General features: G+C 43.3%; 1 protein-coding gene across 2 annotated transcripts in view; it reads left to right on the top strand.

The window, feature by feature from the left end:
- The first annotated feature begins 6,872 nt into the window (after positions 1–6,872).
- The window catches only part of MMP16 (matrix metallopeptidase 16), a 185,969-nt gene continuing 165,181 nt past the window's right edge, over positions 6,873–27,660 (top strand). Inside the window, exon 1 of one of the 2 annotated variants that reach the window (XM_028736577.2) lies at positions 6,873–7,762. In XM_028736577.2, coding sequence (XP_028592410.1) covers positions 7,631–7,762 — 132 coding nt within the window. In that variant the 5' untranslated portion in view covers positions 6,873–7,630. The remainder of the gene's footprint in view (positions 7,763–27,660) is intronic. The other variant, XM_077932873.1, reaches the window with a different exon arrangement.

The following is a 27,660-nucleotide window of genomic DNA, read 5'->3' on the forward strand; positions in this document are numbered from 1 at the left end:
TGTCTCAATAAACAGAATGATGAAATCTACAGAATTAGTGGCATAATTTTGTATTTGGACATGACAGCCCTATAATGAATTTTTGCTATACATCTTATTTGCCAACTTCAGGAAAGGCTCTCACATTAGATTTGTAGTCCAACATTTTAGCAATGACCATGGTTTGTCTTTTATTTATTTGTACACCAGGCAATTTGCCAATCTTGACATCATTGTGCCTAATATGTTGCCTGTCAATTTTGACATGGCCATATTTTTAAAGCCAGGAATAGGGAACTTGTGGCCCTCCAGATGTTGATGGACTGCAATCCCCATCATGCCTGGCCACTGACCATGATGGATGCAGCTGAAGGGAGCTGGAGTCTAACAACATCTGGAGGGAAACAGATTCACCATCCCTTTCTTTAGTGTGGTGCCAGTGTGGTGTAGTGGTTAAGAGCGGTAGTCTCCTAATCTGGGGAACCGGGTTCGCTTCTCCGCTCCTCCACTTGCAGCTGCTGGGTGACCTTGGGCCAGTCACACTTCCTTGAAGTCTCTCAGCCCCACTCACCTCACAGAGTGTTTGTTGTGGGGGAGGAAGGGAAAGGAGAATGTTAGCCGCTTTGAGACTCCTTAAAGGGAGTGAAAGGCGGGATATCAAATCCAAACTCTTCTTCTTCTTCTTCTAGTCAAGAGGATTGGGAAAGCAAGAATTAATAACTGCAGCCAGCTCAGTCATGAAGTTTGTTCTCTAAGCTCCCTGACCGTGTTGTTGAATGTAACGTACCTCACAGGGTGAAATAGACTAATACTGCAGTGACTTCCTTAGACAAAAGCTGATAAAGGAATAAATGAAAATGGCGAAGTGTGATGTAGTGGTTAGAGTATTGGATAGAACTAAGCAGGTCCAGATTCAAATCTCCAGTTGGCCATGGAGCTCACTGGAAGACCTTGGGCTGATCACAAACTCTCTGCCAAACCTATCCCACAGGGTTGTTATGGTAAAATGGGGAGGGAGGTAGACTTCCTTGAGCTCCTTGAAGGAAAGCTGGGGTGCTAATGTGATAAAGTAATAAATAAATGTATATGCAGTCCCTAGTCTTGGCCATTCATTGGAAGACAAAACACAACTCACTAGGGTTTTTTCTCCCCTCTGTTGATTTAAAATGTCCATAAGTTGTTTATATCCTTTAGAAGGGCAATAATCCATTGGCGATCCATTTCTGCAAAGAATTTAGATACTCCTATTCCAGCTAAGTGGATGAGGCAAAATAAGACACCGCACTTTGCTAACCAGGGACATAGAGAACACAACAAATGGCAGAACTCCTGTCATTAATCCTCTTTCCACCCGCCCACCAAATGCATCATTTCAAATATGCATCAACAAAATATCCTTTTGAATAACATGGTTCTCAAAAGCCTTTCTCATAAGTGATCTCATGACCTGTTCCATTCTGGAATCACATCATGCTGATTTTTAAACTTCCGGCTTCTTTCCTGGTTCTGTTACCTCATCCTATTTTTCTCAGAATAGCATCACCTTTCTTCTGTCCTCACTGAGCTGCTATACCATCACTTGACGTATGCAATCAGTATTGCTGTTTCCATATCGACAAGGCTACATGACCTTGCCTCTCCCATCTGACTCACCATTACATTAGCACCTATTCCCTGCATCCCACCTCTGTTCCCTGGTAGCAACTTTGAACAGACCAGTATTTGACTGTTCAGAGGGCTCACAATTACAGCTCCTGTGCAATTATGCAGAAAGTCTAGTGTGCAGCTAGGGCAGAAAAGTCTTTAATATACTTTCCATAGCATTTATTTCTTTCCTTTCAAAACTGGATTGCTTGCCAAATAGTTCAGATGACTTCTTCCAAGAATGGCTATCTGATCTGCTTGAAGGAATAAAAATGTCAGTGCCAAAAGGGTAAGAAAAAGCTGACTCAGAAACTGCTTACTACTGCGTCTGATGGCATACACCAGGGATAGGGAACCTGTGGCCCTCCAATTGTTGCAAGACTCCAACTCCCATCAGCCCCAGCTAGTACAGTATGATCAATGGCCAGGAATGATGGGAGTTGGAGTCCAACAAGATTTCAAGGGAGCAGATTCCTTATCCCTGGTCTTTATTTGGAAACTGATCCCGCAGCCTGGAAAGCATGTTGCCTTTTTGTGACCTAAATATTACGGTAAGGTTGCAAAAGCTACTATGTGTACACCATACCAGGCCTTGTTTTTTTATCTCCTAGGAATGCAAGTGACTCCCTGGGCTGCATTGTACTGGACACACCCAGTGAACATGAGTATCACTATGTTTCACTCTTCCATCTTGACTTCCCCTCTCCCTGCTGCTAATGTCCGACCTTCTCTTTGTGAATTTAAAATGCTAGACGTGAACAGCACAGAATAGTTCTTTTTCTAGCTCCAACTTTGATCATGAGAGCAATAGCTAGGACCTATCTTGGTCACTCCCCTCATTCCATGTTGCACGATTTTGATGAATGATCCCAAACATTGCTTTCTTTCACCTTCTGTTGCTGCATCCCGACCGGGCCACCCCACTTTTCCATTTGACTTCCTGGAATAATTATATCAATTTTGTTGCACACACCCCAATCTCTGAGTGGTGAGAAGCTTTGGGGGTTCCTGCAGCTATGCAAGGCCTGATTTCCTTGGCATGAAGGTCAATGGAGATTGTGGTGCCTTTAGGATATATGTTTTGTTAATACATATATGCAAACTGAACATAGCATGGAAGGGCTCACAACATTAACACCCCAACAGATCTTGCCTCCCCCATTACCGGGAGATCTCCAAGCGATAGTTTTGGTTCCAGCACAGAGCAAAACAAGCCTCTGTGTCTTCAGTTTCTAGCATCAGCAAAAATTCACTCCCATAGGCCTCCTTGGCCTAATGCTCTCCATCCTAGGATGAAGTAGCATTCACTCAGGTGAGCTGTTAAAAGACCCACCTATTTGTCTATATAGCAAGAAGGCAACCTTTTTGGACATGTAAATGGCAGTACTTAATGGGCCAGCTATGGTCATTATAAAGAGATTGGTCTGACTGGTTCCATAGTTTCTTCTACTAGATTCTCTAAACATCACTGGATACAGAATAACAGGGCTGGAAGGACCACACCAATATCATACACCCCAAACCTATAACAATATTATCATAAACTACAGATGATCCGCTTTTTGACTTTGTCTTATCATTGATTCTGAATTGGACCTGACTACACACGTTTCTTCTCCAAGGGATCCTGCCAAACAAAGGAGCATTCTCAGTCATGACATCCATACAAACCTCAGTCTGGTGCATTTTGGATCATTTCATGGAACGGAACATTTCGTTTCCATAGTGGACATTTAGTGTAAAGGTAAAGGTACCCCTGCCCGTACGGGCCAGTCTTGACAGACTCTAGGGTTGTGCGCTCATCTCACTCTAGAGGCCGGGAGCCAGCGCTGTCTGCAGACACTTCCGGGTCACGTGGCCAGCGTGATGAAGCTGCTCTGGTGAGCCAGAGCCGCACACGGAAACGCCGTTTACCTTCCCGCTAGTAAGTGGTCCCTATTTATCTACTTGCACCTGGGGGTGCTTTCGAACTGCTAGGTTGGCAGGCGCTGGGACCAAGCAGCGGGAGCGCACCCCACCGCGGGGATTCGAACCGCCGACCATGTGATCGGCAAGTCCTAGGCGCTGAGGTTTTACCCACAGCGCCACCCGCGTCCTCAGTCTGGTGCATTTTGGATCATTTCATGGAACGGAACATTTCGTTTCCATAGTGGACATTTAGTGTATTCTCTAGATATAACCAAATGAAGGAGGATAAATCTGCTTCAAGTTGTGATCATTTTCACTGAAAATATTTGTAACGTTATCTTTTCATGCAAAATGAAAAAAACAAAATCACTCAAAACTCAGCAGACGTTGTAGTAGATATAACTTCAGTTTAAATATGGAATATGAAAGATATGCATATCTCCCTCTAGTGTGGAAGAAGCTAACAATTCTATAACTATATATAGGCCAGACAAATCTGTTTAAGATAATGATGTCATTAAAGGCTTCATTTTAAAAAAATGAGTCGCAGGAAATGCACAATTGTGTTTTTAAAAATGAGTTGTTGTTTTTTTGTAAAATGCGAAATTTTAATTTTTTTTTGAAAAAAACCCCCACAAAGCTCTTTGTATGGTGTCCCCAAATCACCAACCTCCATTTTATCACCTTCGAAATAATATGTGGGACTGACTTAGTGTGTGAACTGAGCGTAACGGAAATATTTTTGATTGCCATAGCAACAAAATATCTTGGTGGGGAAGAGAGCACTCGGCTGAACACATGTAAAGCAACAAGGTTACACAGACTTTAGGCCTCCAGCATCCGATCCTACCGATACAAAATATGAAGAACTGATTGTTTTCTACAGATGGGTCAATAAAGCTGAAACACTTGTGCTGCTGACATATTACTTTGTTGCTCTTTGCCATGGGCACAGGTACTATCAAGTAAAGTGAATGACTTACTACCAGGAAAAGGGTTTGTTAAAAATTTAGAACTTCTGGGTCAAAAACACTCCATGTGCATGTTCTCAAGTTATATCACCTGTGCCATTTTCCCTTTAAAAAAATGGGAAAAGAGATGAATGAGGCCAGGGGGCCTCTAATAATTTGTATAGGGAAAAGGTTCCAATTCTATAAAGTGCCCTTAAAATGGCTTGTAAAACATCCCTTAAAATGTATAACAGATATGGACATGTACCCTGGGATACGTATACTAGATCCCAGGGACATATTCTGCAAGAGGGGCCATTGCTCTGTGGTACACAGATGCAAGCAGTTTTTTTTTTATTGCTACTTTGTTCACAGTTTTATTTCACCCAGTTGCGTATGAGACACTTGATGTCAGACTGGATCTGGAATCTTCATTGCCTTATTTCAGTAAATTTTGATACACAGGACTGGCTGAGGATTTGACTGCCAATCATTTTACGACAAGCACTTGTGCATCTGAAATATATGTTAAATGTTATATTCTACAATTCATCATTAATTAATATTAGAAATAATAAAAGATTGACAATTGTACTTTACTGGCAAACAGAAATTGACCTCTCTGGATGATATACTAGAAACTAAGGATAACAACCCAAGGTTTTGGTGGGTCTGACAAATCAATAGGTTAAATTCATTCACCATTTTACTAGTTCATATCACTGCTAAGTTCATCTCATCATCCAAGACATAGTCTCTTTCAAAATATATATATTTTAAAAAGCATATATCCTCTCTGTGAGGCTGAGCTCTCATAGGACCATCCCACATCATGGACCAGATTCTTAGTCCACTAAGAGGATGTGAGAATTGCATGTTTTATGGCAGCTCCAAAGCCCACAGCTCAATGTCCCCAGTATCCATGAAAATGAACCCTATGCGCATTCAGTGGAATTTGCAAGCATCTAGGGAAGAGGTAAGGGACATGGGTGGTGCTGTGGGTTAAACCACAGAGCCTAGGACTTGCCGATCAGAAGGTCGGCGGTTTGAATCCCCACGATGGGGTGAGCTCCCGTTGCTCGGTACCTGCTCCTGCCAACCTAGCAGTTCGAAAGCACGTCAAAGTGCAAGTAGATAAAAAGTAGATACCTTCCAATGGGAAGGTAAACGGCGTTTCCGTGCGCTGCTCTGGTTTGCCAGAAGTGGCTTAGTCATGCTGGCCACATGACCCGGAAGCTGTACACCGGCTCCCTCGGCCAATAAAGTGAGATGAGCGCCACAACCCCAGAGTCGGCCACGACTGGTCAGGGGTCCCTTTACCTTTATCTTTAGGGAAGAGGGTGGCCAGGGGAAGTCAGCAGATATAAGAACAATTCGTAAGCAGTGTGGAGAAGTGTGCCTGTTCCTTGTATCGTCACATTCCAATGAAACCAAACGGAACAGCCTCACTTTACAATATGCAGCTTCTCAAGACACTCCTTATTCCATCCAGGTAACCATCAGGGAGCAGGAGGTGAACCAATGAATCATCCCAGTCCAACCCTCATATGCAAAGTAGGATATCATGTATTCAAAGCATCCGTCCAGCCTTCCCTTGCAAACTTCCAAGAAAGGCAGTTCTACAACCTTAAGGCAGTTCCCCCCCATTGCTACACAGTGAAAGATTTAACCCTTTGCTTCTGCTCCAAAGCTGTGTGAATCATTGTTTTCTTTACAACGGTCACCCTTGTTTCCTACCTAAAACCTTGTTAACACGTCCCCATTCCCTGCCTGCAGCAACCTGAACGTTTACTGAGAAATAAAGTCAAGGGGAGTTTAACGCCGTTGAGCGCAACCCCCGCCTTTTGTCTCGGCTAAGATCAAGGCAACTCACGCCCTTTCATCTTCCCCTCTTCGCTTCTTTAAGAGATGATTCCACCACCTTCCTAACTCCCTCGTCCCTTAGTCCTGACAACGTTGTCGTCCTCAAACTCTGCTTCCCGAAATCCAAAACAGGGATGTTGTTGTTGGAATATTTATACATATTATTGGGGGGCGGAGTGTTAAGAGACCTTACCTGCCGTGCTTGTGTGACAAAAAGAGAAGAGCCTAAACAAAGGTGTGACTTTGCGACTCAATCAGAAGACGATTCCATTTTTTTTTACACGCAAAAAAAAAAAAAAAGGAAAAGGAAAAAAGCGGACACCTCTTAACTCCCATTGTGTGGACAGAAGCACAAAGGCGTCTCACTCTGGGGAGTGGGTGTTTCTTCCAAACCCCCTCCCCCCTTCAGCGGCCCATTTCCTTTGCGATCCCATTCATTCCTCCACCCAGCCCTACAAGGAACCTCCTCCCTGCCTCTCCCCACCAAACCCCGTCCAGGGCTGGCCTTGGCCGGAGCCGAGGCGGCAGATATCCACGCAGGCGCCGGCGGACCCCTCCTCCCCTCCTTTCCCCCCGGAGGAGCCTGGGGAGGGCGGTCCCCTCTCAGGTCCGCGCGAGGAAGAAGAGGAGGAGGAGGAGGAGGTGGAAGGAGAGGAGGAGTTATGTAGATGACGGATGAACGTTTCTGGAGTGGCGGGGCGAGCCGAGAGGCATAAGCGCAGCCGGGGAAGCGGAGCGCGGGCGGCCAGGCAGCCGAGGAGGCCTTGGCGAGCCGGAGGAGGGGCCGCAGCCCGAGGAGGCGGAGGCGGAGGCGGAGGCAGGCGGTTGCTGTGCAAACGAGGCGCCTCGCCGGAGCCGCAGCTGCACTTGGACGCCGCGTTCCCTCCCGGACGGGACGAGCGAGGAGGAGGAGGATGTGGAAGAGCTGACCGAGCTCGATGCCGCCGCGCCGCGTCCTGGACTGAAGGGTCTCCTCTCCCCTCCTCCTCCTCCTCCTCCTCCTCCTCCTCCTGCTGCCTCTGGAGGTGAACCTGCGTCGAGCTGTTCCTCCTCGACAGCGCGGGGGGACTCTCTCCCCCTCCCCTCTTCTCCCCTTTGAGAGAGAGAGAAACCCACCCGAGTGTGCGTGTTCTGTTTTTGTTTTGGCTGTTGGGAAGGGGAGAGAGAGAGAAGAGGGAGAAGGAGGTGGAGAAGGAGGAGGAAGGCAGCGAAGGCAAGGAGCGCGCTCTCTCTCTCTCTCCCGCTCGCCCGCCGTCTCTGCCTTCTCCATTGAAGCACAGTTCACTATGATCTTACTCGCCTTCAGCACTGCAAGCCGGGGGGATTTCGTGCATCATTCCAGGGTGTTTTTCTTGCAAGCCTTGCTTTGGATTTTATGGGCTACTGGGTGCAGAGCGGAGCAGTATTTCAATGTAGAGGTAAGATCTATCACATCTACGTGTGTGTGTGTGTATGTGCGTGTGTGTTTCCTTTCTTTTCTGGGTTGCTTCTTGCATTGATTCAACGTGCAGAAATAAATAAATAAAATAAAAAATAATAGGGTGTAGGAGAAATCCCATACCTCCCCAGCAGTCGCTTCTGCGAGCGCAACCAGGACGCTTTTCCTTCCTGCAGCCAACAGAGTTTCCCGTTTCTGGTGAGCCGCCTCTTGGTCTCAGGATCCCTTGTTGCCCAGGACGGCGAAAAGCCACGATGCTGGACTCCGGGGGATTCACCATTGTGCCCTGGCAGTACTCTCCCTCCCCTACTTTAAAAAGAGATCGGGGTGGTGGTGAAATGGACCTCTCCAAAACGCGCATGCATCCGTACGTGACGGGTGGTAGGTTAAAAGTAGCCACCGGACATTAAGACGCAAGAACAGTCTGAATGGGAGTTTAAGTTGGGGAGGGGGCATGAATTTATATTGCTAAGATCAGGGCGTTGTTGTTTAAATGAAGGTGGAGAGGGGAAAGACATTCATTGAACAGGACAAGGTTTCTTTTGTCACTTCGAAACATTCCTGGGGACTTTTGCTCCAGGGGCTGCTGTAATGGCTAAACGGATGTCCCCTCAGGCGGTGAAGGGAGGCGGGCGTTGTTAAGAGGTGGAGAGGAACTTTGTGAAGTTAGTTAAAATGTGAGAAGGTGAACAGCATCTGGATAGGATCTGCTCTGGGTTCACGGCTAGACTTCAGCTGGGATCCACACCCTACAACTCCCCCAGTTTTTAGCCTCAGCCCAATGTATAGACACCGGATCTGGCTTTTGCAGCACAAACCCTGTACATGTCTACTCAGCAGTAATGCCTATTGAGTTCGGTGGGGCTTGCCTGCACTTAACGTGTGTACAGAGACGCAGCCTAAGTGTGGTTGGTTATTAAGTGTGCTGCAATTTCTCCGCTTTTGTCCTTTTCTCATATGCTTCGCACAATAATGTCTGTCCATCTGTCTGTCAAATCAGTCCCAGTTTGTCCCTTATGTTATCATCCTTATACGTGGCCTCCTTTCATCTTGCTCACCACTGCTGCTGGTTCAGGAGTTGAAAGAGACCACACAAACCATAACAACTCTCATTCCTGTATCAGACTTGATCCGTCTTACTGATTACACACCTGCAGCTCAATCCTTTGCTAACCCCAGTGCTTCTTCAGACCCAAAGTGTCTCTTACTCGTGCACATTTGAAATTTTCTTCCACACAAACTCCTGTTCTTCTGGCTCTCAGGATCTCAAGCCTTTCTCTGGATGTGTCCCCCCCCCTTTTTTTAGCCATAAGAGGAGACTCTCTTTAGTCTGACCATACAAGACTCACATTTTCTGTGTATGTCAATAATATAATTTGTCTTTCTCTTCTAAGGATACTTGTCTATGACTGAACTTCCCAAACCTGGTCACATTCATCTATTATTTCAGGGCTATCCTGGCTATTCTGTCTTGGCTATATCTTATTTTGGCTTCCTCCCACAACCCTGTATTGCCAGCTCTTTCCCCCAATGTAGGGGGAATCATAGGGCTAGGCTGAAAGGTGTGAGCAATGCCTGACACCCTTTGGCCTAATTCTGGTTATGGCTGTTGGAGCTGACTGTGGCGGGAGTGCCACTTAGCCAAACTCATTCTGCTCTCGAGAACATCCTTTATTCCCCTTTTTACGCTCATTCTTCCAATGAGAAGTGGAGGAGACTGCCAAGGGGAAGGGGGGAAAGCCACCCAATAGCATCACGCCTAGATAGTGCCACATGCAGGGAGTCAGGTAGGCTTTCCAGCTCCAGAAGCTTTTCCTCTTGCCACAGCTAGTTGCTGTGCCAGCTGCCTACTCTGCAGGACGCAGGCCAGCAGCAGATGGTGCTAGGACATGAGGAGTGAAAGGATAGTTTAGGGAATCTAGGAAGACACCAGTAAGTAGCAAGGGGGAGAAACTAAACTTACATGGAGCAGTGAAGTACGGAGGGGAAACTATGAATGAAGAAAAGTTGGAGAAGTGGGTTTAGTGTTTTCCTGCTTCCTGATACAAAGTTTCATAGTCATGCTTCAGAGCCAGTGTATAATTGGAAGGTCATGTGTAAAAGTGTGAAATTCAATATCTATATCTATCTGTCTGTCTGTCTGTCGGTCTATCTATCTATCTATCTATCTATATCTAAACATACTGTATATAAAATTGTCCAGTAGCACCTTAGAGACCAACTAATTTTGTTCTAGGTATAAGCTTTTGCGTGCATGCACGTTTCTTCAGATGCACACGAAAGCTTATACCTAGAACAAACTTAGTTGTTCTCTAAGGTGCTACTGGACAATGCACACACACACACACACACACACACACACATATAGACTGCGTCAGACCAACACAGCTACCCACCTGTATCTGTGAAATTCAAGAGTTTGGTTTTGTTGAACAAAGAACCCTCTCCTTTGTTTTTTCTTTTTGCCTCTGGCCACCTGAAAAAGAGAGCTGTGGAGAGAGTGTGTATTTAGTTCTTACTTCTGGCTCTGCCTTCAGTTAGCAGCCATGCCCTCCTAGTAGACATTAGCCACCACTGCTCTGTTCTGTAGGCCATTTCGAAAGCTAAAGTGGAATAATCCAGGCATAGAAGGATCTTTGCCATTCCTGGAGGCTAGCACACTTGGTTTGTCTGGGGAGCAGGTGGCTGGGATTTCTCTGGTCCTGGAATAAATCTCTTGAGAGCAAAGCGCGGTCTCCTGCCTTATCGTCTTCTGCCTCCTTGAGATCAGCATGGTCTCTGCTACCAGGCTGAAGGGAAATTAATTTACATTTATCTCTGAGTAAGGCTGAGAGCTTTTCAAGTGCCATTTGTTGTTGTAAAAAAAAGAACCCGGAGTAGCCGGAGCCACAATGCAGAGGGAACGTGAGGCTAAGGACTTGGCAGCGTTTGGGTGACTCTGTGCCATGGATTTCTCTGTGTCAGCACCAGACCCATAAAACACTTGCACAGGACAATAAATCACGGAGAACCCATCCCTACTTGAGCACAGCAAATTCTGTTCCAGGAGCAATTTAAACAAACATAGAAGTGAGGGGGCTGCTGTAGACCAGAGTCCATTGTAATGGATTGATGGAGGCTAAGCTCACATGCTTGGTAGCATAGGAAATGGAATTTAATTTCACTAGGGCCACTGCAACATGGATCTGTGTTATTTATATTGTTGTTTGGCCATTCTTATAGCATTAAAACAAATACCGAAAGGAGGGCATGTGCGCATACACTCACCACCTGTTGCACATATAGACATGGTTTATGGTGAATATCTGTTTTTGTAAACACTGGATTCTATCCAGCTAAGTTTTAATCAGAGTAGACCGATTGAAGGTAGTTTCTGCATGTAGTGTAGTGGGAAGCGAGGGGCAGATGGGGCTCTTCCACCTGGGAAGATAGCCCATCTAGGAGAAGGAAAACTGTGCTCCCAAACCTCCATTGCCTTGTGGGATATCTTCAGGAGATGAAAATACTAAGAGAGTAAACCCTACAGAATGGAGTCCCTCAGACAGTTGGATGGCTACTTGTGCTCCTCCTTCAGGCAACTCCCGCAGCCATCTGGTGCCAAACATATGGGTGTGCTTCCCTTTGGACCACATCAGTGAGGCTGAGAGGGGGTCCTGTCATCTGGGCAGCCCAGGACCTCCATACACACTGCCCAGGCTTATGCCCCAGGGAGGTCATTTAGGTGTTGTTAACACAGCAATTTGACTTCACCCCCGGAGGCGCACCCCATTGTCTCTTGAGGCAGATGAATGCCAACAAGACTGATTGAAGTTAATGATTGAAATCATGGTGATTATTTTCAATGGGTCTACTCTGAGTAGAACTAACATTGGCTATAACCCTTAGGCTGCAGTTCTATACTTACATTGGATTAAGCACTATTGAACTCAGTCTGCCTTACCTTTGAGTAGGCGAGTATAACATGACACAATTGCTTGGTTTTAGCAGGAGGCTTCCAAACATGTACTCTCCATACGTAATCTGGAAATGGCTGGTTCTTCTGGTTTCCATCTCGTATTTTAGTGATATTTTTCTAGAATTACTGGAGCTCAGATTACTATGTGTATGTATATATGCCTTTCTTTGTATGTCTTGGAGTTGCAGACTCAAATTCTGTTAGGTGAGAGCTCTAAGAATGTCAGTATTCAGTAGCATCAAATAATTGTTGACACTGTTAAGGGGGTAGTCCTTAACAGATGTGGTTGTAACAGATGTGGGCATGGGAAGGAGGTGCAGGGTGTGTGGTCTGCCCTGGGTGTCATCCCTGAGGGAGTGACAAAATGGCACACCGTGGGGGGCGGCACTTACCACGGGGTCTGGCCTGCAGCGTGCCCGAGCCACACATCTCTCCTGGGAGTAGCACGGTGGCTCAGGGCCCTACGACGCCCAAAATGGCAGCGTGGGGCTTGCGTCCGCCAGGCGGACTCCATGGGCAGCTCACCGCGGCACCCTCATGGGCGGATCACGACTGTGCCCCCATGGGCAATTTCGTCCCGCCCCTGCCGCTTTGGGTGCCGGAGCAGCTAGGTACGCCCCTGGTTGTGACACATACTTGTGTATTGTTAGTCACATAAAAAGGCTATGCAATAGACAATGTGAAATCCTGTTCAGTAAAGCGATAAACACTGGCAGTTCAGAACTTGGTATACAGACTTGGCAGTCTTGGCCTTGACTGCAATTTATCATTTTAAATGATAAACTAATTAATCTGCATGTTATGTAGGGCTGTGCCATGGATTTAAGAGCCTTAGATTCATTTGTTCATTTGATTGTGTGCAGAAGTCTGCTGTCTCTGAAATGAATGAGGATTTGGTTTGGGTGCACACAACAATATGTGTGAAAGCAGACTATTGAACTGGGGGCATCATGCTTATTTGTTACTCTTGAATACTCTGTGTCCTGATTTGGTTGGTTGAATGGATGGTTAACGCCATTGCAAAGAGTCAAGTCATCCTTGAATGTTTGTTACACTCGAGTATGTTCAACGATTGGGCTTAAGAGTCAATTTGTATTAGTCTGCTGCCGCAGAGCAAATCTAGAGTACTATGGCAACATAAAAAATAATTCATAGTAGCATGAAATCGGCAAGGAATGAGTAGCTACCAGTGTGACAGTGTGGGTGGCTTCCCAGTGCTGAGGTTGCTGCCAGTAGACTGAGAGGGGAAAGTTGGCATGGCACAGTAGCATTGGATTGGCTCTGCTGCTGAGCCTGTGCTATGCCAACCTCCCTGCTGCCTCACCCCTCTCCTGCTTAGTTACGGGCAGCAACTTCCATGTTGGGAAGTCAGATAAGAAACCCCACTCCACTGACTGCTGCAAGGAAGAACTTGCCTCATCAGAAGGATGTAGTGAACAGGGAGGATATAGGTCAAAGTCAACTACCTGACTGATGCCAGCCAGAGCATTGGGAGGCAGACCACTCTCTAACAGTGGCATAATAGCCAGGTTGAGGAAGGGAGATTATTAAATGAGAAGAAGACTCTCGTGTTCTTCTAGCCAGCTTTAGTAAGGGTGGAAATACCACATTATTCTACTTATTTGATGATACCTAGTTATTTATTTACTAAATCTCTTCCTTGACGGAAACCTTGAACTGGTTCACATAAAATAGAATAAAAACCTCTTGAGGATGGCACTTGTTACACATTTTTAGAATAGGAGATAATGCAAGGACAAAAGAGGAGGAGGAAGAAGAAGCCTAGTCATGGTGCTCCCAGGATGGTTCCCCTGTGTGCTCTGAGGCTGGTGGGTTGTGTGGCAAAATCATGTTTGCTCTTTTTTTGCTACAGAAAGGAGTTGTGGGTCCATTAGAAAATGCGGATACTGCTGTTAACATGCATGATATACGGTGCAACAACAAATTGCAGTGCTGTGAAACATGGGGGTAGGCAATGACTTGGACTGCAGTGTCCATAGATCAGTATTTCATGTTCTTCTGTAGATTTGGCAACCTGAACTTGCTTGTAATCCCTAATAATAAATGAGAGACTTTAGGAGCATGGGCAGGGTTTGGCTACTGCACATTTCCAGCAGTGGGAGAAGAGATCTGCTGGCAGAGAAACTGCCATGTCACGTTCCTGCCATTTTGCTTTTCTTACAACCTGTTGGCTACAGTGGGAGGCATGCCATTTTTGTGGGAATGCCAAGGAAGTGAAAGGACTTTGGATGTAATATGTCAACACCCACCTCTCCTATTCCCCTTCCATATCTTATTATTCCGCTACTCATCCAGAGGAACATCTGTGCTGGTGGAGTTTTTTTACTGACATGTGGGCTTGCAGTGATATAAGTGTCATCCCACCATCATCCTGCCTTCTCTGCCAGCAGAGCAGCACATAAACTCTCAGCCAACTTCTTGGTGAGGCTTGGATTACACATTTATCAAGTTAAAAATACATGATGGGAAGTTTAATTCCAGAGCCTTGCAAATCTACAAAAGTTATTAGCCCATCTTTCACCTTATCATTCATTTTTGAAATTAAGAAATAGGCCCCATCCCCCAAATTTCATAAAATTTCAAAGCCTAGTTGTCTGGAGGTAATTCTTATCACAGTTGATGAGATGAGTTGCTATTTTCTAGCCCAGTGTTTGCTCCCCGGTTTATCACAGTTGCATGAAAGTCAAAATTCCATAGAATCCTCATAAATCTATATCATTATAATTAGATGTGCTGCTGTCAACCCCTATAGGAGTCAATATTAACTGAAAATCCTGTAGTTGCTGAGAGGTCACATCCTTAACTTTCTGTGTATGCAGTGGCACCTACTTTTAATTAAACATGGTTAGGATTGAGAGCTTTGCATCCATTTCCCACCACAATGTTATTTCTGTTGTTCCGCCTTGCATATACATCATTGGTAAGTACTTAGGAGCAATCCAGTGAGATTTTCAAAGCAAGCCTTGCTTTTCTACATGCAGTTCCTTAAGTGACTTTAAACTTCCCCTTTTAATAATCGTGGCAGTTTAATTGCTTATTATGGAACATAACACAGTGGAATCAAAACCTCTGAGAAATGCTGTCAAAAATGTAGAATTTTCTTCCCTGTGGCAAACAGCGGCTGCAAACTTCCTTGTTTTTCACTGCTAACAGACTTTACAATTAATGGTCTGCTGTTACTGAATTGCTACACATGACCTTTCTAGGTTTCTGCATTTGTCTAACACCCTGATTCCTATGCATATTTACCAAGAAATTATCTGTGTCAATTTAAAAATTGAAGTTTTTTCCAAGTAAAGTATGTTAAAGCACATTTAGCTGGAAGTAAGTCTCACTGAACTAAATGGGACTTAATTCCAAGTAAAAGTCTGAAAGCTATGTGTGCGCTTTTGAGCCACTATTTCTGTTGGGAATAAGTATGGAGAAATTGGGTTAGCAACACCCCTCTTCACTTTTTGCTGTGTTATTATTAGGACGTTGGGATGCTGAAGTATTCTAATGAGAGCTTATTAAAAACCATCCCAAGAAACTCAAAAGAAGAAGTGAAGAATATCCTGTTTCTTATGAATTTTGGAGCATATTAACTGTCTTCATATTGCTCTTGTGCATGCATTCCACCCTGAGATGGTAGTAATGCCTGGTAGAAGGAACTGTGGTCATTATTAGCAGCTATTCTCAAATTGTGAAGTTGAAGCTGGTTTCCAAAATGGTTCTTGATTCTGGTCCTGCAACATTGTTCTTCTTGACCAGGGGCTCAACTCTCCCTATTCATGATCTAGTTAAGTTTGCACAGTGTAAAGAAGTACTTTCTTTTATCTGTCTTGAATTGTCCAACATTTAGCTTTCTTTGTTGACTGTCCATGAATTGTACTGGTATAAAAGAAGGAAGGAGCTTTTCTCTGACCACTTTCCCACACCATACAAAATGTTATGTGTCTTCTATCATGTCTCCTCTTATTTGCTTTTCTCTAAAGTAAAAAGCCCCAAACTTTTATCCTGAGGGACTTGAGCTATCTCATTGATCATTTTGGTTGCCCTTTTTGAACATTTCCCATCCCTACAATAGTCTTTTTGAGGGGAGATGGCTGGAACCATACACAGTATTCCAAGTCTAGTCTCAACATTCTTTGTATAATAGTGTTATGTTATTGCCAATGTTATTTTCACTTCCTTTCCTAATGATCCCTAGCATGGAATTTGCCTTTTTCACAACTGCCTCACTTTGGGTTGAAGCACTCGTTATGCTATCCACTAGGACCCCAAGGTCTTATTCCTGGTCAGTCACTTCTCTGTTCAGACCCCATAACCATGTATGTGAAACGATTTTTGGCTGCAATGTGTATCCTTTTTCACTTGCCTGCATTGAATTGCACTTGCCATTTTATTGCCCATTCACTTGATTTGAGAGATCCTTTTGGAGTCCTTCACTGTCTCGTTATTTTAAGGACTCTGAACAATTTAGCACCACCAGCAAACTTGGCCACCTCACTGCTCACCCCTAACTGTAACTCATTTCTGAACAAGTTAAAAAGCATAGGTCCCTATCCAGATCATTGGGGAACTCCTCTTCCTTACAGCTCTCCATTTGGAGAACTGTTCACCTATTCCTACTCTGTGTTTCCTTTTGCAATGTCTCTTATTCCATGACTGCTCAGACTACTCAGACTTTGGTGAGATAATTTGTTGAAAGCTTTTTGAAATTCCAAGTATGCTATGTCAACCGAATCACTTATGTTGATATGCTTGTTGACACCCTTAAAGAACCCTAATAGGTATCTTGTCAAAAGTGTTTTGAAAGCCTAAGTATATGATGTCAACTGGATCAACCTTATCTATATACTTGTTGACACTGCTGAGTGAGATGAAGGAACCGACCTGGATCCTGTGATCGTCAGCATATTTGGGGCCAGGAGGTAAGTTGTTCTTCAGGTCTGTTGGCCATACTGGAGGTTTGGCCTTCCTCATAACAACTTTGGCAGATAAGGCCAAATAAGTCACAATTGGAGGGGAGGTTGTAAGCCTCTGGCTGCCCCTTGAAGAGAATGGGGTATCCCATTAAAGGGTTCCTGGAGGGGACACTCCTATCTGGATCCCCATTGGGGCTAGGGCCATAGCACTCCTCCAAAGACAAGTTTGGGGTGTCTTACCAATTTGATGTATGTCATAGTACTTCCTTGCCATTGACTCAGCCTCATGGAAATCTTCCAGCAGGCAGATTTCCTCATGGAAATCCTCATGGAAATCTTCCAGCAGGCAGGCTGGATGAACCAGTTTCAGGGCTGTCTTAAGCATATGCGGCGCCGGGATGCAAAGATCTGCCCGGCACCCCCCCCCCAGGTTGCCCAGTCCCAGGTACGCAGGAGGGCAGAGCTGGCCGGCTGCCTCAGCGTCTCGCTGGCTCAGTTGCCCCTGAACTCGTGGTGCAGAGGCACCTGCAGCAGAAAAGCCCACTGCGGCACTCCAACCGACGGGTGGGCTCTTCTCCAGACTCAACTCTCAGGCCCTGGACTCTCGGCCTGGCGCCCCTGAGAGCCCGGCACCCGGGTGCCCTGCACCTGTAGAGCCTATGGGTAAGATGGCCCTGACCAGGTTATGCCCAGTGCCTAAGCCTAAGCCATCTGTAATCAGTAAAGTTGCGGCCTAATTTGAAAGAAAGATCATTGTCACGAGAGGCTATTCAGATACATGCATGGTCTGGGGTTGGGGGCTCACAGCACATGGGTCTGCAACTATCTTTTTGCAGAAATGTAGACCTTTGATAACATCTTCAGACAACATTACTTTAGGAAAATTTACATTAAAAATTACTGTACAGCCCCCACCCCCAATAACATATGTTCACTGGGTGGCTCATAAGAAATAATTGTGCCAAGAGCTTTATCTTTTGAACGGAGGTTGTATGCTATTTTGATGGTGTTTATTTCACTTATTTGGTTGCTTGGCAACCATTTACACCACACTGCTGCTTATTGTCATTCGTTGTAAGCATATTTTAACATACTGGTGATGGTATTTAAGGATTCCCATCTTCAAAGAATTCACATTTAGCATTAATGCTAGTAGTAACATTTAGAACTGCTACTTCACTAATTATGTAGTAATGATTTCTGTGTTTACGCCAAATCATTTCTTTGTTTCCAGACCTTGGCTGAGTTTTAGTGATGGACAATATGACAGGTGTATGTATACCTTAAGACTTAATTTATTCAGGTTTATATCCATACAGTCAAGTATTCCTCCAAGTATTGGGGAAGAGCTTTGGCTCAGAGTTTATGCACAGAAAGTCCCAAGTTAAATCCCTAGCAACTCTATGTAGGGCTGGGATTGGCAAAAAACAAAAACGAAAAACACCATTTGTGAAGGGTCACTACCAGTCAGTAAAGACAGTGCTGATCTAGATTGCACCCCAGCAGTCTGACACAGCATACGACAGCTTCCTATGCAATCCAAAAACAGATGGGCTCTTCAAAGATTTGAAATCTTTTTTTCATTCTCAAGGTTTCTGAGGGTTGCAGTGCAGAAGAGGCACTTGGCAAAATCCGCTTGCTGCCACTGCAAGTGAGAGGAGTTTGGAACTGATTTTGACACGAGCATTACTGTTAAAGTACAAAATTGTTTCTTTCTTTTTAACTGCTACAGTAGTTGTATCACTAAACCACATGTTACCATTTGATTCCCACGAGAAGTCTGAACCATTGTGCTCTTGCTCAGGGGAAAAGGCAATGCTGGTTTTTCTAAAGGACTTGCTTGTGAGCTGTTTTCTAGCACGGAGTTCATATATCTATCTGTATATCTATCTGTCCCGATTTAGACCGATCTGGGTAGGTTGCTTTTGGTTTCTGGTCTGAAGCCATGTAGAAGGAGGAGGAGAGGGGGCATTCGTGAAGCGCCTGCAGTTCTACTATTGGTATTGAAGGGAAATAAAGGTAAAAAAGCAAATAGGAAACTTTGTTCTCTGCTGTTTCACACACAGCAAAAAACAAAGCCCTTCTGTAATTATTCATATCTTCAGTGCACCCATTTCATACTACATCAAATGGGAAGGTTCTCAGTAGGAATGAAAAATCTGTCAATTTTGGTTTCTCGTTTTCCTTCAGTTCACATTTCTGGATTTGCTTTTTTAAAAAGTCGTCATGACAATTCATCAGCATTTTTGTGTGAATTTGTCCTAATATACACATTTTGTATGCAATTTTGCCCAATGTCTGCATTTTTGCAAGCGATTATCTATAATATCATACACTTTGCCCTAGTGTATGCATTTTGTACACATTACTTAGTAGGAGAACAGTATTGCAATATTCAGAGAAAAGTGAATTCCAAAAGATGGTCGTGTTTGGGTTTGTGCATTGCTTTAGATTATAATGTTTGCTTTTAAAACTGAAGTGACTTTCTCATCCATCCCTAGCTCACAACACAATGCTATGAATATTTACTGAGAAGTGCTCAGTAGGTCTTACTCCCAGGAAAGTCTGCATAGGATTGCAGCTTCAGTTGTTTGAGCAAGATCTTTTCAATTGTACAGTTTTTGTCAGATCTAATTTTTAGGTACAAAATGAAAAACTGTTTGGTGTTCTTCATAGTTGAGAACCCCTCATTGGTTACTAGGCTCTGAAAAGAGCAGATGAGAGGGTAATGCAGTAAGAATACAGTAAGTAAGTAAGTAAGTAAGTAAGTAAGTAAGTAAGTATGGAGAATACAGTAAGTCCACAACTTATGCACATTTTAACTTGCACACATTGGGTTTTACACACTTGGCAAGGAGAAAGGAGAAAAATAAAAAAGGGGATGGAAAGGGAGCAGGTGTCCCAGAAAAAAGACTGTCACAACCCTACCCACCATAGCACCCAATGTTTGTTTTGTTTGTTTATTGTTAATTAATTAATTAATTAATTTTATAATGAATGATTTTAGAATGTTGTTTATGCTGTACTTTCGTACTGTTTTATTGTTGTTAGCCGCCCTGAGCCCAGCTTCGGCTGGGGAGGGCGGGATATAAATAAAATTTATTATTATTATTATTAATACGGCCAACAGCCAGCATACTATTGCAGCCAATGTGTTTTGATTATAGGTAACTTTTGCTTTAGGTGCTATTCCTGGAACATAACCCCCACGTAAGTTGCAGGCTTACTGCATATCAAAAGGATTGTGGAATAGTTGAGTGGTGCATCAGATGATGGGTTGGTCAGGTCAGTCCTGAGTAAAACCAAATCCATAGATCTATCCTGAATTTGGCGGGCACAGTATTTTTGTGCTGTCTCAGCAGAGCCTAACTCTGAGTTCTTGAAGATGGGACTTTTGTTCTGCATGTTTCTGACTCATTCTTTGTTTGTTTCCCATCTTCTTTCCATACCATTTTGAAGGATGCTAAACCACTGATTCTAGATGAATTCCAGGGAAATCCAGCTTCTTTGGATTAAGTCTTCAGTATTTTTATACCAGTCTTCTCCCTTCATGCAGAAGCAACTTCTAATAATTTTTTGGTAAACGGGAGGGGGGATTCAGCAGCAGAAAGCACTTTCTATATTTCCTTTGATCTTCCTTTGAGTCCTCCATCAGTACAAGGAAGGTACTCGCTGGAGATTTGGGCTATTATGATGAAGCTTATAAGGGGGACAATTGTAAGGTCTTAATTGTTTTGAGCTTCATTAGCAAAGTAGCAGCACCCACAATAAAATCAAGTAGATCTGTTTTCTGAATATTTTGACAAACATTTCTCTACTGACTAATTAATAAGTTTTTCAGTTGTAATAAGAACTAATAACTTTTCCGCTTGGGGACTATTTGAGACTCTTTTTAGAAGAGCAGAGGAACTGACAGAGCATCCGAGGTCTATTATACTTTAATACATAAAGATTCAGTTTAGTAGATTCCTGTCTCTTATATCCATATTTTTCAGTCCCTAAAAACATGAAGCAGCAGGTCATAGGCATCACTGTAATAAGGAATGTGTTCTAGAAGCAGTGCTGGAAATGCTGAAAGATGGAGAAGGCAGAGTCGAAAAGCAGTGTTGATCTAACTGGGGGAAATTCTTCTTGTCCTCATAGGTCATTAGCTGAGAGGCTATTCACAGAGAGGTCATCCGGCACAAACCTTCATGGAATAAAAGGCCATTCGTGTCAGCGGAGGTTGTGCAGGAGAATTTCTCACTGGATTGCACCACTGACCTTTAAACGTAGAACTGAAGGCTCCCATTTAGCATGAGATTCTTTCTGACCATCTCATTAGAACACAGCCATTCCTTGGTGTATCTCAACAGGGATTGTGGTAATTGGGACCATAGCTGATGATCATCAGGTTTCTCAATTCTTCAATGGGTGCATAGTGAGTTACTCCCCTTGTTTAGGCTGTTCCAGGAATAGGATGTGGACTGTGGCAAGCAGAAACTGAATTTCCTTCCCTCATTCACATTCTGTTCCATTCTTCAGGCCCTACCGTTTCCCTCAGGCGTCCAATCTCCAGTTGACCTTTATAATGTATTCCCAACTTTTATTTTGGTGGGAGAGGGAGAGATGGCATGGAAGACAGAGACTTCATGCATTTGCTGCATTTCTAATATTAGCTACCTGTATCCAAAGCAGCTAATGTTTTTTTGCATAAAAAACTATGGTTGCAATACTACATCCAGTTACACATTTATACAACTATTGTTTTCCCCAAGTGTGGTTATGCTTGGTGAGCTGGATTTCTGCTATATATCAGGAATAGTTTGGTATCCTATGTGAGTGTTTGGTTTCTAATAAATTGTCAGCATATTTGCTTGGATTATTTAGGATCAGTGTCAAGAAGGAGGCCCATTTATTTTATCTATTTCATGTATTAAAATATTTCTAAACTGCCCACTCGTAAAATATCACGGTGATGTACGGCAATGAATGCAGATATAACTGAACATAAAACACCATAACATCAATACAAAATAATTGTAAAAATGTCAGGCTCATCTCAGGAAAATTAGGCCTGTTGGCATAAAAAGGTCTTCAAGACAAATCTGAAAGTAATGAGGATGCCTGCCAAATATCTGCTAGAAGAGTATTCCATGGTATAGGACTGGTGACAGTGATGGCTGGTGTCCCTTGGGACTGGTGGGGCAAAAGGCATGGAACCCAACAGCAGATGGAGCCAGAGACAAAGACAGATGGAGTCATCACATTCTACTTCTGCCCCCATCCTCCTCCCTGCTGAGTTCTACAAGGGCAAAACTGAGACTAAGGAAGGGGAAACTCACAGCCAGGGCCACTCCCTGGACTGGATGCAAGTAAGAAGGTAGGCAGATGGGGACTGGCTGAGGTCAGACTGAAGTTCCCCATTTGGCCTGTTCCACTGACCAAGAACACCAAAGGCCCAGCTTCTAACTGAGGTCCATTGTGCATCTGTAATGCAGGGGACGACTAATAGCACTCCTCAGGGTATAAGGGCTCAGTCATTATTTTTATTTTTTTCTTTCAACTGAAACAAGATGCCCTATGTACTTAAAGCCATTCAAGTTGCTAACAAACCATGAAATGAATCCCAGGGTATTAGAACCCTGATTGTGAAGAACAACTCTGGTTGAGGCAGCAGTATATAATTTTTGTTATTAGCCTGAAAAACAAATGCTGATTCTCTCTGCAATACTCATCACAGTTATCTGGAATTCTTCTTTGGCAATCACTCGTAGCCAAGTAAGATTGTCTTCCATAAACATGGTTTTAACAAAAAGTCCGTAAGTGACTGTGGAGGCCAATTCTGGATCCACACGTCCTTCCACAGTGGGGACATGGGTTTCTGAGTGGGAGTTGATTTGCCAAGTGTGCTTTCCTCCTAGCACGTTTCTCCCTTGCATCCTGAATTTGAGTGTCTTCAAAGTCCATGACACCTTTGGTAAAGGCTGTTCTCCAACTGGAGTGCTCACAAGCCAGTGTTTCCCAGTTGTCCGTGTTTATACTACATTTTTAAAGATTTGTTGACCACCAGCAGTACGTTTTCCATTTTTAAGTTCGGAATAGAGTAGTTGCTTTGGAAGACAATCATCAGGCATCCGCACAACATGACCAGTCCCACAAAGTTGATGTTGAAGAATCATTGCTTCAACAGTGGTGATCTTCGCTTCTTCCAGTACACTAATATTAGTTAGCCTGTCTTCCCAAGTGATGTGTAAAAATTTTCGGAGACACCATTGATGGAATCTTTTGAGGAGTTGGAGATGGCATTTATAAGTGGCCGTGTTTCAAAAGCATATAGTAAGGTTGGTAGTACAATAGCTTTGTAAACAAGCATTTTGGTTTCCCAGTGAATGTCCCAGTCCTCAAACACTCTGCAATTCATTCAGGAGAAAGCCGCACTAGCAGAGCTCAGGGGATGCTGGGTTTTGGCATCAATGTTGGCCCTTGTGGAAAGATAACTGCCTAGGTAGGAGAAGTGATCAACATTTTCCAACGTTACACCATTGAGTTGGATTTGTGGCGCTGCAGAGGGGTTATTTTGTACTTGTTGGTACAGCACTTTGGTGTTTTGGATGTTGAGTGATAATCATCACAATTATCTGGAATTATGTCCCACTGAAGGCAGTAGGACTTATTTCTGAGGAAACATGGTGAGGGTTGCACTGTATGGCAGTTTTTCCAGCTGTCTGATTGCAAAGTGACAAGCAGATTTCACTGGTGTGTCTACAGAAGCGGTGTACTTGATATACTTAGCATAACACACTAAACCCTGATTTGGAGGTACACTTGGGATCTTAACCAGGGTAGAGGCAATAAGCCATGGTTAGCATTAAAGCATTCAAAAAGGTTCTTTACTAAAGCTAATATAAATGCTTAAATGAAGGGATCCTTTTAGGCACAGTTATTAATTCCTGGCCACTCAATGACAGCCTCATCTCTGCTCCAGTCTGTTGTCTGCATCAAAATATTTTGCTTTGTTCTCCTTGTGCATTATTCCTGCTGCTATTAAAAGTTGCTGCTTTGAAAGGCCAAAGGGCTTCCTTTGAGTGCTGTTGCATGCTGTTTTTCAGAGGGCTGACTTTTAAAGACTACAATGGTATAATTTGCAAGACTTCTGGGGGGTGGGGGGAAATTCAAAAGCTAAGCATCAACAAACTCAAAGCTTACCATCCTGTGGCGCATGCTAGTATTTGACACCACCATGTGAGGAGTAGAGGTCTGAGTCTGAAGAGCACTCTTTTCAACAGCTAGTAGGAACAAGAATAGGTGTATGCTGCAGAGATGATGTGCTTTATTCTCTCATTGAGCACACCAACAACTCCTTTGATTTCTATATATTTGCCCATAATTTAGGTCATCCCAAATCTAGGTACCTGGGGCATATTCAACCCTTAACATCTCAGTGTGGGGAATTGCCACATGATCCTTATGGGTAGCAACAATTGCAGCTGAGCTCTGGATGACTTCCTTTGCATGTCATAACCTATGGCTTACCACACGTGATTGAATTACTCCTGTTTTGCTCTATTCCACTCTTCCCAGCTCATGCTTGTGGAAAACAAACTCTGATCCCTGGATTAACATTACATCTGAACCAGGATCATGGCTTGTTTTACTCCGGAATAGCTATGATCTGTAGCCACAGTTTGTTCTTGGCTTACTGATCTTGCTTGATTGGAGCAAAATAAATCATGATCTCTGGTTTGGGCATAATACTAAGGCAGAGATTGTGGTTTATTTCCACCCCCAGCAGGAACTGGGAGGTGCAATAAAATAGCCCAGAAATAAAACCCAGTCAGGCCTGTCGCTTGGCATTTATTAATGCCTTATTCTATCCTTGCAGGACTGTTTTGGTCAACCCTTTTCCTCCTGTAAACTTCATTCTAACCTTGTGTGAACAATTTTTGTCAGTCTCACACATCCTGTCTGACCTTGTAAAGGGGAATACGTTGTGTGGAAAAATATTCAACAGTCTTTTTGAAATTGAGATGAATGTTCAGTTTCTTTCTTGTTCGTTAGATCAGTAATGTGCAAGAAATGTAAATATGCCTCTGAAGTCTGAATCTCTTCATGAACTTGCTTGGTCTTTTCTGCACTTGATAAGTGCTTTGCAATCAAGGGCATTTAAAAGTGTTTCTGGTTTTCTTTTGTTATACTGAGGACAGAAGGGTTGGGGCTAAAATTTTATGCACCATCCTTTGTTCCCATTTGTAATTACATTCATTGCCTTTTTATTGCTAATGCTTCACTATACATCCTTATTTTCCTACTGCATTATTACAAATCCTGAAAGATATGTGTAATGTGTCAGTGCTAATAACCAGCAAATAAAAACTCTTGACTGAATTTTCAAGGCATACACAGCTGGGTATAAGCATATCTCTCTGTTTCGGTTTCTCATTCTACCATTCTTAAGTTCAGTTCTCCTCATTTCCGCACCAATTTACCATGAAAATTGATCTGCATTTTGATCCAGATTTTTGCTAATAGACATATTTGTGTACAATTTTGCCTAATAACACATTTTTGCAAAACAGTTTCTTCTCAAAATAATGCAACTTTTAAATGTTGTTATAGCATGTTTGTGAACCCTTTACTCCAGTAAAGGCTGGAAAACTGCATTGCTAAATTTGGAGAAATGTGAATTTCTAAGGATGGCTGTGTTTCAGTTCTTGCACTGTTTTGGAAAGTGACAATTAGGTTGGTTCGTCTTGACATCCAAACTGAATAAAATTCCTCTCCTATCCCAATGCTCAGACTTCTGCCCACTCAAAGAGGCAATGTCCTGGTTCCCTTTCGCTGATACTATAGTGGCTTTCTATTTAACCTTTGTTTTCTTGGCCCTGTTCCAACTGCCACAAATGTTTGCTCCTGGAAAGGAAAAGTAGAGGGAGAATTTTGAGTAAGCAGACTTAAGGGGTCAGTAATGCCCCTTTGGAGTCTAGGTTTGGCCTACAGGTGACCAGGTAATGCTCTTTGTTCCTGCGCTATCATTGACTACAACTCACGAGGATGGTTTAATGAAAACTCATGCTGCTGAAATAATGGTGTTTTAAGTGAGGCTGTCTTTCCCCATTTCGAGAAATAAGGGTCTGACATGATTTTGCTCGAGAGAAAAATGGTTTGAACAGAACCATCTTCTGCCAGTAATAACCGTGTAGTGCCTTATATTTTATTTATGTTTACTTACATTTCTATCTTGCTTTCAGACTGAAAGTCTTAATAGGGCCATTGGAACATCCTCCATTGAGGGCCAAGCTTGAAGTGATGCTGGAGATCAGTGAGCACTATCATAGTGGGCTTTTAAAAAAAGAGTTAATAATCTATTCCCCTCCTCCCCAAGATGAGATCAGGATCTTTGTGCTGGGGGAAGCACAACCTTATGCATTTCTACCCAGTGCAACTCTATGCATATCTATCCGCTGCATTTATTGCTGCTTACTCCTAGGTAAGTGCATATAGCACAGCAGCCTTGTCCCAGCTACTTAACTTTTTCAAATCTACCCTCAAAAGCTGCAAACAGCAGCTTTGGAGGAATTTTTTTAAAGACAGATTTTGTATCAGTTGACTTTGTTGAGCCTTCCATTTGTTTTGGCAAATTTTCGTGCTGGAGGTATAACGTTCTGTGTCAATGACACTAAAACAATAAAGAGAAAAGCTTCAGCTGGCTGCCCTGTTTCAAGATTCTCCTGAGCGCTGCTTCCCAAGAATAAATATTATATGTGAGAATACCTTTTTCATAGGAGTTGTGTGACTCTGATCCTGTAGGCTCTTATTATCAAACACGCATATATGTTTTGCCACGGACATTGAGGGTTCCCCATTGCATATACCCTTTTTAGCACCTGCTAAAAACTCTTATGGTTAGACAAGCCAACCAGACGTAAATATTAATACTGCTGGTTTTTTTATACTGAATTTTTCAAAACTGATTTTAAACTTTGGTAATTTTGAAGAGCTTAGGAATTTGGAGAAAGCTTCTGATTGGAAGGCGTTACAGTGATGATTATGACAACACTTAGCATTTATAGAGAACTTGCTGATTTGTTTATTTTCACAATGTTTTGTAAAACACTGTAAATCTTACCATGAGGTAATTCAGTGTATTATCTCTATTATTGATCATGGGGAGAGATGTGAGGCTAAATGCCTTACCTAAAGCCTTTTTGGGCATGCCAGCAATTGATTTATTAGAAGCGGCAATAGGATAAGGACAAATGGACTATCTTAGACAAAAGAGCTTTCCAAACCAGGAGTCCAAATCTGGGGACGGATGGACCCTTTCTTATATGGCTAAAGGAGAAGTTATCATGCAGAGCTAGAAGGGTTTTGTCAGTGCCACTAGCCAGCATTGACTGTTGGCATCAGGTGCCATTATGTATGCACCATAGATAGGCAAAATGTAATAGTAGAGTGCAGAGAGCCAATTCTAATTTTCAGTGACTGAAAATAATTAAGAACTTGTGCTTTGAGAGTGGAGCACAAGGCTGCAGGGAGATCCCATCTCTGTGCAGCGGTCAGTGCATTTGTACCAAAGGTCCCAGCTTCTGTCATCTGCTTACTAGTGCTATAGGGTAGTGTGATTGAAACTACTTATTAGCATCTCGGGGGAAAAGTACAGAAATATTGGCTTAATTTCTTAAAGACAGCCGCTGCCTATGTACTTGAGGTTTTCTTTATAAGGGCGGTAGAGGTTGTCAAGAGATGCCTGGAAAGCAATTTCATGTAAAGAAAATGATATCTCGCTTGAGGGGAAGAAAGACTGTAGGGTAAAAAGTTAAGTTGTAGTTTAATCAACCATGACTACTTCAGAAGAGGCATTTATAGCAGTGCTTAAAAAGATATGAAGGGGAGGGGAACCCATTCTTCTATATGCTATCCATTCTTAACCTCTGGGGGAATAAAGTGAAGGGCGAATGTACAAATTTCAGAAGATTTGCTGGTGCAATTTCCATTTTCAGGGTTGTAAATAAT

This window comes from Podarcis muralis, chromosome 8, assembly GCF_964188315.1.
Source record: "Podarcis muralis chromosome 8, rPodMur119.hap1.1, whole genome shotgun sequence".
Classification (NCBI taxonomy): domain Eukaryota; kingdom Metazoa; phylum Chordata; class Lepidosauria; order Squamata; family Lacertidae; genus Podarcis; species Podarcis muralis.